A 16,125-nucleotide genomic window follows, 5' to 3' on the forward strand; every position below is an offset into this window, starting at 1 on the left:
CAACACTACTTTTGCTCTCAGCACCAAAAAGTTGGGATGTTGGGGCTCCATTATCTTGTGGACTGTGAAGGTTGACTATTTTAGGTCCTTTAAATGTGAAGACACATTCTTCTATTATTTCTTGGATATTTTCTTCTCTGCTGTATTGTTTTCTCTTTCTAGCACTATTAGCCAGTGTTGGACCTGCTGAATTGATCCTCTGTATCTCTTATCTTTTTGCCCATATATATTATATTTAAATTTTACTTTTTAAGTAATTCCCTCAACTTTATCTTTCTACCTGCTTATTTAATATTTTTATTTCAGCATTCTTAATTTCCAAGAACCTTTTTCTCCCCTTAATTTTGTTTCCTTTTTCATAGCACCCTGTTCTGATTCTCTTCTAATTTTATGAATGCAATAACTTCTCAAAATTTTCAAAGGACATTAGCTACAAATTTAAAACATGTTCTCTTCTGCTCACTGCATTTAAGAGTGAGGTAGTGAAACGCTGATTAGGAACTTTGTTGGAGCCTGGGAGCTTGGGTAAGACTCATCAAGTGAATGGCTTTTCTCAGTAGTCAGGAGATGGGTGTTTATTCAGTGTCCCCTAAATGCTAGAACACAAGGGTGGTGTTCTTTGTTCTGGGTGTCTGCAGTGTACAACAGCTGTTTTAGTTTACCTGAGATATTTTGTTTAGCCATGTTAAAATGTCTGGGTGGTTGAAATTTTTCTTTGGTATTGATTAAACTATATACGTTACAGGTTTTCACTTAATTCTCTGTTTTCTTCTTATTCTTACCTTCATATTATATCTGGTGGTCTCCTCCCCCCTTTATATATTAATTTTATTTACAAATACTCTGTATCCACCCAGCAAAAACTACCTCTTCTGGGCTCCCTCCCCCCATCTCCTGGTACCTCTGTTTTTTGTGTTTTTTTTTTTGTCTCTAAGAAATTGTTTCCAGGTATCTCATATAAGTGACATCATAAAATATTTGTCTAATTCTTTGCCTGTTTCACTCAGCACAATGTTTTCAGAGTTCATCCATGTTGCAGCATGTCTTTGAACTTCATTCTTCCTTATGAGTGAATACTCCATTATGTGTATGTACCGCATTTGTTTATGCATTCATTTGTTGATGGACACTTGGGTTTTTTCTACTCTGTCTTCTGTGAACAATGCTGCTGTGAACATTGGTGACAAGTATCTGTTTGAGACCTTGTTTTCACTTTACTTGGGTAAATATCTAGGAATGAAACTGCCAGGTCACACAGTTAACTCTATATTTAATATTTTGAGTACTGCCATATTGCTCTTCACAGTGGCTGTACCATTGTACATTCCCACCATCAGTGCATTGGAGTTCCAGTTTTTCTGCATCCTCTCCACACTCATTTTGTTTTACTAATAATAGCTACACTTGTGGTTGTGTGGTGGTATTTCATTGTGGTACTGATTAGCATTTCCATAAGGGCTACTATGTTGAGCATATTTCCATGTGCTTATTAACCATTTGTATATTCTTTTTGGGGAAATGTTGTTCAAGTTCTTTGCCCATTTTTAAAAGGGTTGTTTATTCTTTTTTGGTGGTTGTTTTGTAAAAGTTCTCTCTCTCTCTACTCTGGAATTAAACCCTATTCTAGTCTGCTGGGCTGCCAAAAGCAATATGTTCAGAAATGGGTTGGCTTTTAACAATGGGAATTTATTAGTTTATAGGGTTGCACTTTTGAAGTTGAGAAAAATGTTCAAATAAGGCATCATCAGGTTATGCTTTTTCTCTGAAGAGGCTGCCAATAATCCTGGACTCCTCTGTTAAATGGCAAGGCACATGGTGGTGTCTGCTGATTTCTCCCTTCTCTTCTGGGTTTTGCTGCTTTCAGCTTATTGCTTCTGTGTTTTTCTCTCCTCTCTCTCAATTATATTCTCTTATAAAAGATGCCAGTAAGAGGATCAAGACCCATCCTAGGCTGTGCCTAATCAAAAGGCCCTACTTGCAAAAAGGTTTACACTCATAGCAATGGATTAGCTTTAAGAACATACTTTTTTTTTCTTCAGCATCTAAGTTTTTAGTAATGTGAGTTTTTGAAACATGCTCCATTCCAGTGGGGGGGAAAGAGAATAAGGGGAAGGAATTCTGCTCTACTGGTAATAGATTTCCACGTTCATCCCATCGTGGATTTCATAGTCCCCCAGATACACATGGTCCTTAAAAATCATGTACCACTTCAGGACAATCTTGTTCCAATGGGTGCCAGTTTGGGCTGCGATTAGCTTCTTCAGGTCCCCGATGCTTTCATCAGTGTTGTATTTCATGTGAACCTTCTTCCCGAGATGATTGTTGGAAACAACCTCGATTATTCTGGCTGGAGCTTGAATTGCCTCAAACCTGCCGATGCCACAACCTCCAACCATGACAAATGCTTATCCAGTATGTGGTTTCATCTATTTTCTCCCATTCTCTAGGTTGTCTTTTCAGTTTCTTGATAAATGTCCTTTGATACACAAAAGTTTTTAATCTCAATGAAATCAGATTTGTTGTTTTCTTTTGTTGCTTGTGCTTTTGGTGCCATATCTAAGAACTCATTGTCAAATCCCAGGTCATAAAGATTTGCCCCTATATTATTTTCTAAGAGTTTTATGATTTTAGCTCTTGTATTTAGGTCCTTGATCCATTTTGAGTTAATTTTGTATAGGTTGTGAGGTAGGGGTCCACCTTTGTTCTTTAGCATGTGGATATCCAGTTTTCTCAATTCCATTTCTTGACAAGACTATTCTTCTCCATTTCATGTACTTGACACCCTTGTTAAAAATCACTTGGTCATAGACATGTGGTTCTGTTTCTGGACTTTAAATTCCTTATTCCATTAGTCAGTTCATCTGTTCTTATGCCTGTACTACACTGTTTTGATTATTGTAGCTTTGCAGTAAGTTTTGAAATCAGGAAGTGTGAGTTCTTCAACTTTGTTCTTTTTCAAGATGTTTCTAGCTGTTCGGGGCCTCTTGTAGTTCATTATGAAATTAAGGATCAGTTTTTTCATTTCTGCAAAATACAGTGCTGGAATTTTGATAGGGATGGCATTATACCTATGCATCTCTGTATTAGTCTGCCAATGCAAAGTAATAGAAATCATTTGGCTTTATAAAGGGTATTTATTTGGGGTAAGCGCTTACAGTTGAAAAGCCATAAGAAATCCAACTCAGGGTTGCTTTCTCACGAAAGTCAGATGTCACTTGTTGAAGTAAAATGGTTGCTGATCTCTGACTGGTCTCTGCCTTCCCCTCTGGGCTTCCTTTTCTTCTTGAGGCCTAGCTTCTTGAGGCTTCCTGCTTAAGTGATCCTGTAGTCCTCTCTCTTCTGGCACAGGGCTTCTTTCTGGGCCTCCTATATCAGTCTTGTTTGTTCTGCTTTCTCACCAGTCTCAGGTGTAAGCTATCACATGTAAGCTCATCTCTCCTCCGGGCCTCAGCTGTTTGAGCCTCCTACTTTGTCACTTGGCAGAATCAAAAATGACATACCTTTCTCTTTTGGTGTGTGTGTCTGTCTGTGTAGTACACATTTTTTATAGATCCAGCAAGGGGGCAGAGACATAGTCAAGTCATGTCCAATGATGTGATCACACCAAAAGCTCTAATCTTAAAGGGTAATCTAATTAAAGACACCCCAGCTAAATTCAGTGCAATCAAAGGGTGTCACGCTCAGGAATAGATTAGGTAACAAACCTTCTCTTTTTGGATTCATGACCTAATCTCAGACTGCTACAATCACTCAGGGTGTTATTGCATCTTAATATTAAGTCTTCTAAGCCATGAACATGGGGTGTCTTTGCCATCTATTTAAGTCTTTAATTTCTCTTAGCAGTGTTTTATAGTTTTCTGTGTACATGTTTTTCACATATGTATTTAAATTTATTCCTAGATATTTTGTTGTTTTAGGTGCTATGTAAAATGGAATTTTCTTAATTTCCTCTTTGTATTATTCATTTATAGGTATAGAATCACAATGGGTTTTTGCATATTAATATTGTATCCTGCCATGTTGCTGAATTCATTCATTACTCCTAGGAGTTTTCTTGCAGATTCTTTTGGATTTTCTATATTTAAGATCATGCCATTGGCAAATAGAGATAGTTTTACTTCTTCCTTTCCAATTTGATGCCATTATTTCTTTTTCTTGCCTACTAGCTCTGGCTTGAATATCTAAAACAGGGGTTCTTAACCTTTTTTTGTTCCACAGATCCCTTTGCCAGTCAGGTGAAAACCACGGACCCCTTCTCAGAATGTAGTGGCAGATAATTTTATAACACTCAACATTGACATGTCTTCAAATTAAGTATTAGGATTATTCAAAATTATGGTTTACAGCTTTCCCATAACTTCTATACCTGATAACCTAACACGGTTCATTTTTGGCAAATATTTAGATGGCATGATAAAACCATCCCTGCCATCCTAACCTTTTGCAGGTAGTTTAGCCACTGCTCTCAGACATGCTACATCAAAATAAAAATTATACTAAGTCCACACTGTACTGTGTATTATTTAAAAATATTTCATACCTGCACCAACATGTCCCCACAAGTATTCATGTATTTGAATTTTAAGCTATAAAAGAAGTGAAAGATGGTGTTACAAATGAAAAATGCAATAATTCTTGCTTCTAAATTTATCCATATAGTTACCTATACCAGAGTTCTTTATTTCTTCATATAGCTTTAAGTTACTGTCTAGTGTTTTTTCCTTTCAACATGAAGTACTACCTTTATTTCTTGTTAGGTAGATCTTGTAATAAGAGCTTCCTCAGCTTTTGCTTATCTGGAAATGTTTTAATTTCTCCCTCAATTTTGAAGGACAGTTGTGCCGCATGTATTATTCTTGGTTGACAGTTTTTTCTTTCAGCACTTCAGATATATCATCTTTCTACCTTCTGGCCTCCATGGTTTCTAATGAGAAATTAGGTATTCATCTTACTTAGGTTCCCTTATGTATGTTGTATCACGTCTCTCTTGCTGTTTTTAAGATTTTCTTTTTGTCTTTGTCATTTGACAGTTTGGTTATAAAGTGTCTCTGTTCAGGTCTTTTTAAGTTTATCCTGTCTGGAGTTTATTGAGCTGCTTGGATTTGCCTATTTGTATTTTTCATTTGGCTTGGGAAGTTTTCATTCCCTATTTATGCGAATATTTTTTGTGCTCCCTTCTCTCCTGGGATTCTTTTGATATGGATACTTGTTAGTGTCCCACAGGTTCCTCATGCTCTTCTTTTTTGTTGTAGTTGTTTTTGTTCCATTCTTTTGTCTTGCTGCTCCTCAGACTTAGACAATTATATTTGTCTTATTTTCAGTCTCACTATTTCTTTCTTCTTCTTGGTGTAATCTGCTTTTGAACCCTTCTATTGAGTTTTTCATTTTCATTGTTATACTTTCCAGCACCAGAGTTTCTACTTTGGTTCCTCTTGTGCAAGTTGCTGTCTGGTGTGTCATGGAAACACAGGGTCAAGCACAACAGAAACTTTCAGCATCTGATGGCTTTATTACTTACACAGCACAAAAGATCCAAAAGAGCAGGGAAGGGAGCCCATCATGGCCAGACTCCTGGGTCAGGATTGGTGGATGGCAGCTCCCTGGCCCCACTCTTATGTCAGAGAGAAGAGAGAACTCTGATGCCTGAGGGCAAGGTGTTTATACAACCCATGGCTAGGGTACTCTGCCACTGAGAATTCCTGCCCTTCTCAGCAGTTAGGACTGCTTGTTTCTGGTTTCTGGATTTAAGGTATGGTTGGTCAACTCTATTAAACCTAACATTTCCCCTGGGCTGCAGAATGGAAAGGTATTGAAACATCTTACACAATAGAGAAGGAGGTGGGGTAGATGCCTGTTAGGTGTGTCTGTGACTTCCCCAGCACCTCTTTATAATTTCTATCTAATATTGAAATTCTCATTTTGTTTATATATTGTTTTCCTGATTTCCTTTAGTTCTTTGTCCATGTTTTCCTTTATGTTACTGATCCTATTTAAGACTATTCGATCTAAGATCTTTGGTTAATAATTCCAGCCACTGGGCTTCCTCTGGGATTTCTTCCCTGAATTATCTTACTTTATTTAGCCTACCAATAGTATAGCCCATCAATAAATTAATATGTGCAGTTATTAAAAAATGTTGGACACCAGCATTAAATAGCTATCATTATAATTTTCCAATTCAAAAGTGTGGTAACATCAAGTTTTTGAAGATTAGAGTCTTTTTCTGTAATTCATGATTTAGATAGTTGGCATTTATAAAGGTTTTAAATACCATTTCACTACCTGCAAGCTACTAAACTTGACATTATAGAACTGACAGTTCAGAAATCATCTGATCCAGTTTCCTAATTGTACAGATAAGGAAACCACTGGCATTGTCAAAGATTACAAAGCTAATAAAACATAGAGCTTGGACTATCTTAGAAAGACTCCAAAAATGCCTTATTTGGCCACATATGACACAAAATTACACAGAACTCTAATCATATCTAAGAGGACCCTGGCTTTATTCTGTTTAACATAGGCTTGAATTCTGATTTTTTTTTTTATAGTTCACAACAAATTTAGTGATTTTGTTGCTTTGGAAACAAAATCATTCTATTAAAATTTATCATGATCACTGATTGCCAGTGCTCTTTATGCTTCTTTTCTTCTGGGATGTTTTGACTTTGGCAACTTTTCTTCCCATTCTTCTGTGCTCATAATAGACCTATGTCAGGGGTGTCTGTTCTTTTTGAAATTCAGCATCATCAGAGGGAGCTAACATGCCACCAATATCTATGAAACCAACATTTGAGTTTGGTTCATTTCTCTGTGTAGTTGTCACATATCCTGCTCTGTTCCTTTGAACAGTCACTGGTTCTGAGACCAGGTTTTGCAAAGCAGTTGTGAACTTCTGGGGTATCATAGCAATGAGATTTCTTAGTATATAAAGCATATGCCATATAATGCTTCACATGATGTTCCATGTACTTCCAGCATACAAATTTTGGTGATTTATTATGTCTCAGCCTAATGGCTACACAGTCATGCTGCAGTTAGTCAAGAAAAGGTCACACAGTTGTTTTAATTTAAACCCCCAGTGAATGTGTGTAGCACATATATTAGCCAGCAATAGAATGTTCAAATTTTAGCAAGCCATGCCACTTCCCAAACAACCTTTCAAACAAGTTCATTTTTCCAACTTTATATATACAAGGAAGCTGCATATATAAAGGGAATTTTTGAATTTGTATAAGTGATTCTAATTTCATGCTACTTTTCAGCACTGCAGCAAAGGAAGACTGATGGTTTATCTTTATATATTCTCCAGGGCAACATTTCTCTCTAAAAGTGCAGAGAAATGTTTGGTTGCTGGTTATGGCACTTTAGATATACTCTCATGGGCATATTTAGAGTAGACCTCCGGGTTTGAAGCTCACCTTCAGCAAGCCATTGCAGAGGCTTCACATTTTAAGAGTAGAGACGTGATATTGTAATAATGCTGCAAGCATTGCGCCCAGCCATAAAGACTAAATATTAACTCCTATCTGGAGTATATTTACATTAGCCTTTTTGAAAAACAAGCCAACAAATGCCAGATTAAAAAAACCAAAAACCCAGATATGGAAGTGTTATTTGCTCTGACTTGGCAAAATCATTCAAGCATCTCATTTACTAAGTCGACAGGTTTGGTTCCTCTCATTTTGTTACCAATTTCATTTTCCTTGGCTGTTTGTCTTATATCTTATTTTCAAGGAGCACACAGAATATTGAAAAGGGAACTCTGTATTATTTAATCATTTTACTTTTTAACTTTTCTTTCTTACATACTAACTTTCAGCTCTGGAGAAATTATGACCTAACTATATTTTATCTTTAATATCACAACGAACATTTTATGCCTGAGGCATAACAGAAAAATCATGCTTAATAGAATATTAACATTCTAACAGTGACAGGACTGAGGAGACTGGCTTGGTGCAGGAATGGGAAATGCAGTACTGAGAAGTCAACTAATTTTCTTAAGTTTAGAACAGCAAGGAAGGGCTAATTTTAATAATCTTAATAACCAAGTAAAAATACAATCCCTTTTTGTTAAGGAATACTAATGACTTTGAGGTAGATGATTCTCTTACCAGATACTGAAGTAATTAGGTTTAAGATATAAAAATGGTGAAACAGAGGGAAAGTACTGATATTCAAAAATTTGGGTGGAAAATTAAGAACATTTGCAATTCAAAGTTTTATGCATGAAATCCAGGTATGTTATGTTGGGGATTGCTTTTTTAATTAAAGATCAATGTGGCAGTTGATGGAAAGAACCCACAGTATAATAGGACAACAAATCACAAAAGGTTGTCACTGAGGAGGTCTGTAACTGTGCATTGTATTTCTCCATTTTGGCTCATTCACAACTGTTTGAGATTTGGATTCTTAAAGCCTTCTTCAGCATTTAACTAATTCTTTGTTGGTGGAACTATTACTCCACACATAAACTGATCTTTGTCATAAACCACTTTATGAGAGAGCAGTTAGGACACATTGCTATGTCTTCCCCATTCTCCAGATCTTCCTAGGTGATGAGGAGTTATCCCCGTATGGGCAGGGGTAGAAATACTTCTCCAAGTCTTTATCATATTGGAAGTTCTTGATCTCTACCTCATTGTGAAACAATGCCAAAAGGGATGTTGTCCCCGCCATCTGACACTACCTCTCTGAGTCTAACTTCAGTCTCTGGGATATTTTTTGTCAGTTTTTTGAACTGAGGCCAGCCTCTCTACTGGTTCCTCGGATCTGCCAGACTGAAAAAAAAAAAAAAAAAAAAAACAGAAAAAAGAGTGGGAAAAAAATTGGGGGAGAGGGAAGGAGGAAAGTGAGAATGGAAGGAAGAAATGGGAAAAGGGAAAGGGGAAGGGGAGGGGAAAAAAAAAGATGTACTGGCTCTTTACATACTAGTGGATGATGGTGGAAGTCCAGAAGCTGCTGCTGCTAAGAGGGCTGGCACTGGGGCCAGTGCTCATGGTGATTCCTCAGGGATTCTCGAGACCAGTCTTGATCTCCAACCCCAACTTGTGGAGAACGAGGCTTCCTTTGCCTGTCTTGTCCCCATCTGGCCACTCTTGGAATCAGGGCTGTGTTTCCACAGCACATATGTGGGGTTGAAGAATGAAACAGTTATGGGTTTATACTTGTGTTCACTTAAAGCAGCTGAAATCTTGGCAGCTTCTCCCTTCATCTGGTTGCCTGTGGTTGTTTTAAATGTCCAGTTTCTTTCTAGGTTACCTTTTAGTTCCAGTCGTTTTCCAGCGTGTTCATTTATCTGGTGGAGGGAGTGATCTGTAAAACTTCCTACGCCACCATTTTGTGCTTTCCCCTGTTGGTTTTTAACTGGTGTTTCTGTGTCCTGAGTCCCTGATGCTAGGAAGACTGGATCTTCACTTTTTCCTCTTTTCTAGTCCTGTATGTTCATTTTCTGTATTGCATTTCTGCTACTTTGTTTCATCTGTCCCCACTCTTAACTTCTCTGATGAACCAGCTCATTCTCTCTTTTTTTTAAATATCATTTAATGGGGCAGGATAGTAAGAAGAACCCAGTTGCATGTGGTCAGTCTGTCTTCTTGTGTAGGCTGAATTTTACAGAATTTCTGGCTCTGATTTAAGGATTTTCAGTGGAGATAGTTATCTATTTTTGTTTATTTAAAATCCAAAATGAGGGAAGCAGATGTGGCTCAAGCATTTGGGTGCCCACCTACCACATTGGGAGGTCCTGGATTCAGTTCCTGGTGCCTCCTAAAGAGGATGAGCAAGACAGTGAGCTGATGCAGTAAACTGATGCAACAAGATGATGCAGTGAGATGATGCAACAAGAGACACTGAGGAAACACAATGAGAGACCCAACAAAGGAGGGAGCTGAGGTGGCTCAAGTGATTGGGTGCTTTCCTCCCACATAGGAGGTCCTGGGTTCGGTTCCTGGTGCCTCCTAAAAAAGAAGATGAACAGTGAATGCAAATTATGGGGAGGGGGGAAGGAGGAGAAATAAATAAAAGGAAATCTTATAAAAATATATCCAAAATGAATAACATTGAGATACCCACATTGTGTTGGTTTTTCATGGTCTTTAGTCATGTCTAACCTCCACATTTGTCTTACTGTGTCTTGTTTCCCACTTACTCAGCCACTGTGGTTTTGGGTTCAACTGGGAACTCAAACTGGATAGATGACACCCAGTGCTGGCTCCGTTAGAAGGACACAGGACAGGAAACTGTATGCCATCTGGCAGAGTCAGCTTTTAGCAGCAGTCCTCACAGCTTTCTGGGAACTATTTCTGCTTCTTATGCCTACCCTTTTGTCCCCCAGCCTCCCCAGCATATACAGCTCAGATGTTAGGAGGCAAGACCACGTGTGGGAGCCACTTTGGCTTAGGAGCCCTAAGCTTCATATAGTTACTAATACCTAATTCCATGGGCATAATTCCAAGTCCCAGCAACAGGAACACCTGGTTACAAGTTATGCAACACTCAGGGAAGCCCAAAGGTCTGGCTGCCCGTTAGGTATTTATAGTTCCTTCTTAGTTCTCTCAGTCTGGATGTGGTCTATCATGAGGTGTGTTTTTTTTTCATACCACAAGTAAGGATTGTTGATAGCACAGCTAACATTCCACCTTTATTGGGTTTCCAGGGAAAGAGGAGAATCCAACTAAGGTCAATTCCCCGTGTAGGAGGAGAGAGGGTTTTGTTACTCTTTTCGTACGCTCTTTCTAGAGCATTTCAATTTATTTTTATTTTTTTTCAACCAGTGTGTTTACCAGTTTATTTTGAAATAGTCTCAAACTTAAAGAAATTAAAGAATAGTATAAAGAAGCTACCATATACTTATCCCCAGATACACAGATTAATATTTTGTGTCATCTGCTTATTATTCTCTCTCCATTTGAGAGTACATTTCAGATATCGTGTCCCTTTACAGCTAAGTACTTTGGTGTTTGTTTCCTGAGAATAAAAACATTTCACTAACTTAACCATATTATGGTCATCAAAATGAGGAAATTTACACCAATACAATATTGTTATATAATCAATCTACAAATCTTACTCAGATTTTGCCAGCTGTCCCAATAATGAATTTATATCTTTTTTTTTTTCTTGGTTCAGAATCTGATCCAGTATCATACTCTGCATTCAGTTTTCATGGCTCTTTGGTCCTTTTTATCTGGGATAGTTCCTTAATCTTTCATGACATTAACAGTTTTGAGGAGTATAGGATATTAATTTTGTAAAATGTTCATGTTTTCTTATGATTAGATTCAGATTATTCATTTTAGAAAGGAAAACCACAGAAGTTTTGTCACATTAAGAGGTATATGGGGAAGCGGCTGTGGCTCAATCAGATGAGCTCCTGTCTACCATATGGGAGGCCCTTGGTTCAAGTTCCGGGGCCTCCTTGTGAATGCAGGCTCGCCCGCACGCCACGGAGTACTGCCTGGCCCGCAGACGCTGCGGAGAGCCGACTCAGCAAGGTGATGCAACAAAAAGAAGGGAGACAAGCGAGAACACAAAGGAGCCCGCAGCAAATGGACACAGAAAGCAGACCACAAGCAAACCTCAAGTGGGGGAGGGAAAATAAATACAGATACAGAATGTACAGCGAATGGACACAGAGAGCAGACAGCACACAAAAAGCTGCAAGGGGGGAGATTTTAAAAAAAAGGTACATAGGGAGAGTGAATGTAGCTCAGTGATTGAGCACTTGCTTCCCATGTACAAGGTCCTGGGTTTATCCTATTATTGGTGATGTTAATTTTGATCACATGGTTTAAGGTGTCTCTGCCATATTTTTCCACAATAAGTAACTGTTTTCCCTTTTGTAATAAGTCAGTTTTGGGGAGATAGTTTGAGACTCTGTAAATATAAATTGCCTCATTAAAATTTCATAACTAGATTTAGCACCCATTGACAATCTTGCCTGGATCTAAAAATCCATCCAATAGTCTGGTTATTATTCTCTTCTATATATCAGCAGTCATTTTGTTTGACTAGTTCCAGGGATTTATTAATATCATTCTGAACTATCAGCCAATAACACAAAGTCCATTAGACCGTTTGCATACAATCTCTAGCTCACTAATTCATTATGATTCTTAGTTATTGGTATTTTTTAAATATAGGGAATCAAAATGTTTTTATAAATGTTTTCCTTCTTTAGGTGTTTGCTACAATCTGGAGGCAAGATCTTTCCTCAGTATGTGCTGATGTTGGGGTTGCTGGTGGAGTCACAGACACTGGTAGAGGAGAGTGCTGTTCAAGGAACAGAATGTACTCTTGGATTAAATATAGCACCGTTCATTAACCAGTTTCAGGTAAGCATCTAGAAAAAAAATTTAACCAGTAGTTGATATCCACCATCTACCTTAGTTCTCTCTTTAGTCTTTGCTTCTATCAGTCACTGTGTTGTGTAGCTGGATTAGGATGGTAATCAGTTTCCTGGACCAAAGAAATTTATTATGGGTAAAATCAAACAAGGAAATTTATTATGGGTATAATCAAACCAAGGAATTTTGCCATTCCTATTGGTAAGAGTGTATAGATATTCCCCTGAACCACTGTTACGAATGAAAAGTAGGGCTCTAGTTCTGGTATTATGTAAAAGGATGCCATGTATCAGGAAAAAAAGAAAACCTATGTTCTAAACTTGAACCCTTACTTGGAAACCTCAGGCTGTCAGGAGATAGGTGTGAACATCTAATGTCCAGAGTCTAGGCAATCATACTGAAAGGATCAGGTATCTAGGAGCCTAGGACACTGGAGCTCAAGATAAAATAGTGTCTCTTTGGGAAACAAGGAGTCAAGATTTAGATATGGGAGTGAAACTGGCAAAGGCAGTAGTATCAAAATACAAATCTGCAAGTTAAAATTGTGGGAGTAGATGGAGAGTTTAGGGAAGAGACTATTGGGGTTGGAGGATGAGGTAGGAAGTAGTTAGAAAACTGCGATGTAAGCTAAAGCCGAACTTTGAGAAGTACAAGGTTAATGAATATAGAATTGGAGAAACAATATCTACAACTTTTATCTAAAGGGTAGTATGCAAGTTTTTGAATATGTATTATTAGATCTTCCATGAACAACACCTGCTCAACAAATAGAGAAGTTTATTATGTGGTTTAAAATTAACATCATCTCCTATCTTTCTAGCTTATTCCATCTTCATTCACTGACCAACAATTCTTTGATTCACTCAGAATCTACAATATACTGACCGTGTACTCTTTTTCACTGTACTTCTCTTCTTTCACGTCTTCCCTTCTTAACAGCTTATATTCTGTGGTCTATATGCTTTTTTAGTGGTCTGGGAAAACCCTACCTTGGTTAAATCCAACTCTTTGCCTTCTTTACATCACCCTTACAGCTGAATATGCTGACTATGGTCTTACTTCAACTGATTACCACACATCTCAAGAGGCACCATTATCTTGCCTGGCAATTTTACATTCCCTAGTCACTCACCCATTCTCTTAGGTAATACTGTCCTCTTTCCTCTAACATGGTGATTTTCTGACTATTACACAGACAACTGAGTGAACAATGAAACAAGGTTGCAAAAAACAAAACAAAAAACAAATGTATTTATTCATTCAAAAAATGTTTACTGAATGTCTACTATATGCCAAGCAGGTTTTACGTTTGGGGAATATGGCTGAGAAACTAAACAGATAAATTCTTGCACTCATGGAGTTAATATTCAAATTAGGAGAGAGAGACTATAAACAAAAAGATTAGTATGATAAGTGTTGAGAAGGGAGATAGGGAGTGTGGTTATGGGCTCTAGTTTTATACATTCTGACTAAGGAAATAGGTAAGTGATTTTAAGAAAAGACCTGAAGGAAATAAGGAAGCAAGCCATATACAGTTTGAAGGATCAACAAGTGCAGTGGCCTGAGGCAAGAACATGACTGGAGTATTCCAGAAACAAAAGAAGAAATTATGAGAGTGATGATAGATGCCGTCAAAGAGATAGAGGGAGCCAGATCTTACAGAACCTTTGGCCATTAAAAAAAACTTTGGGTGGACCTGCAGGCGTGGCTCAGTGGTTGAGTGCCTGCTTTGCATGTAGGAGGTCCTGGGTAAAGTCCCCCCATACCTCCTAAAAAACAAAACAAAAAAAAAACCACTTTGACTTTTATTACTCTGAAAGGAGTGGGAAAACTACTGGAGAGTATTGAACAGAGGAGTGACATGATATCACTTTTATTTTGAAAGGATCACTCTAGGTACTGTGCTGGGAATAGACCACTTTTGCAAGCAGCCAAAGGCATGATTATTTCAATAATCCAGGTGAGAGAGGTGGTTAGTGGCTTAGTCCAGACTAGTAGCAATGGAGGTGGTACAAAGCGGTCAGATTATGGATCTGTTTTGAAGTAGGCTTTTGATAGATTGGATGTGGGATATGAGAGAGAGCTGGGGTGGTTTTTTTTTGGTCTATTCTGGGAAGATAAAAAATAGCATTTACTGATACGGGAAAATAACAGGAATAGATTGTGTTTATGTGTGAATGGAATCATTACTGAGGTCAGGGAAAGATCTCAACTGGAGATACAGCTTCCCCAGGCAACAGCATACACCCAGTATTTAAAGCCACAGGACTGGATGAAATCCTCTTGAGGGTCTGTAGAAAGAGAAGAGAGTTGAGATCTGACCTCTAGATTATTCATAGTTAAGGAGTTGGGAATATAGAGGAATCAAAAGAGAAAGGAGTGACCTAGTAGGCTAGGTTGACCAACAAGAGAAGCATGGACACTATGAGGAATGGGTAGAGTGTGAGGGGATTAGAATTCAGGTGATGAGAGGTAACATGGGAGTCTAGGGTTTCTTCTGGGGACTGATATAAATAGGGATAAAGATCATAATGAGGAGTCCTTGAGATGGTATGTGGTTGCTCTGAGTTTTTATGGGTAGAGAAGGTTGGATTGCTTCAAGTATGCCCAGGGAGAATTCAATGTATCTGTGTCTTCTTTAGCCACAGAATTTGCCCACTAATACAGAGCAAGAAAATGGACACTTTTTAAACAATTATTTCTTTTCTATTTCAAGTGATGAGGCTAAAATTTATTAATAGCTGGTTTCTATTGATAAAACACTATATACCAGTGGTTCTCAACTTTGAATGGTACACTAGAAACATCTGTGGAATTTCTTAGAAATACTGATACCCAGATCCCAACTCCAGATTAGTCTGCATTGTGGCCTGAGTTGGAGCTTTTTAAAAACACCGAGGTGATTAGTGCGGCCAATGTTTAGAGAACCACTGCTTTCAAGAAATAAACTTACTTTCCAAATGAAATTCTCTATGAAGTTGTTTGACTAAGTTTGTTATTTTTCTTAAACAAATCAATATTTAACATATACTCTTTGCTTAGTTCATTTTTCACCACAAGCAAATCCTTGGTTTTAAGTTTTTGGTGCTATTTGGCTTATGTAAGAATTTAATTTGTTCTTATCTGTAAGGTGGCCCTACAGATAATTGGGACCATGACAGATTACCTAATTGCCTAAATCTTACTCAGTCTTTCTGTCAAACTGGAAAAATGAAAGTTCTTATACCTTAGGCTTAGACATGGGCATTAAATGATGTGATAGATGTAAAAAGTACTTTATAATACTGAGTCAAGCACAAAGCAAGCATTTGAACCTTGGCCCCAAAAGAATAAAGAAAAGTGAAAAATCTTTACTCTCTCTAGGTACCTATACATGTATTTTTGGACTTACCCTCCTTGCCCTGTATTCCTTTAAGCAAGCCAGTGGAACTCTTAAGATTAGATTTAATGACTCCATATCTGAATACCTCCAACAGAGAAGTAAAGGTAAGGGCAACATGCAAAATGGTTGACTTTTGCTATGTTTAGAATTACCTTTATATATGTACTTCATACATATATAAAGTTTTAGCCACTTTCTATGAAAATTTAAGTGTTCATTCTATCTTGAACCATATACAAAACTAGGCTTGAGTAAATATTACTGAATAAAATAAGTGATATTAATTTGGATTGGGTGATTAAATGTATTCAGCCTGTAAAATTTTTTTATCTGTAATTGACTAAAATGAGAAAGATTTGCTTACCCAAGTCTTCACTATTTATGCTGATAAAA

General features: G+C 37.6%; 1 protein-coding gene across 2 annotated transcripts in view; it reads left to right on the top strand.

Moving 5' to 3' along the window:
- Nucleotides 1–16,125, top strand: part of PRMT9 (protein arginine methyltransferase 9) — a 53,736-nt gene that overhangs the window by 36,320 nt on the left and 1,291 nt on the right. For both annotated transcript variants that reach the window (XM_004472740.5, XM_071214457.1), the window contains exons 10-11: nt 12,185–12,338; nt 15,714–15,836. In XM_004472740.5, the coding sequence (XP_004472797.1) occupies nt 12,185–12,338; nt 15,714–15,836 (277 nt within the window). The remainder of the gene's footprint in view (nt 1–12,184; nt 12,339–15,713; nt 15,837–16,125) is intronic.

This window comes from Dasypus novemcinctus, chromosome 1, assembly GCF_030445035.2.
Source record: "Dasypus novemcinctus isolate mDasNov1 chromosome 1, mDasNov1.1.hap2, whole genome shotgun sequence".
NCBI lineage: Eukaryota > Metazoa > Chordata > Mammalia > Cingulata > Dasypodidae > Dasypus > Dasypus novemcinctus.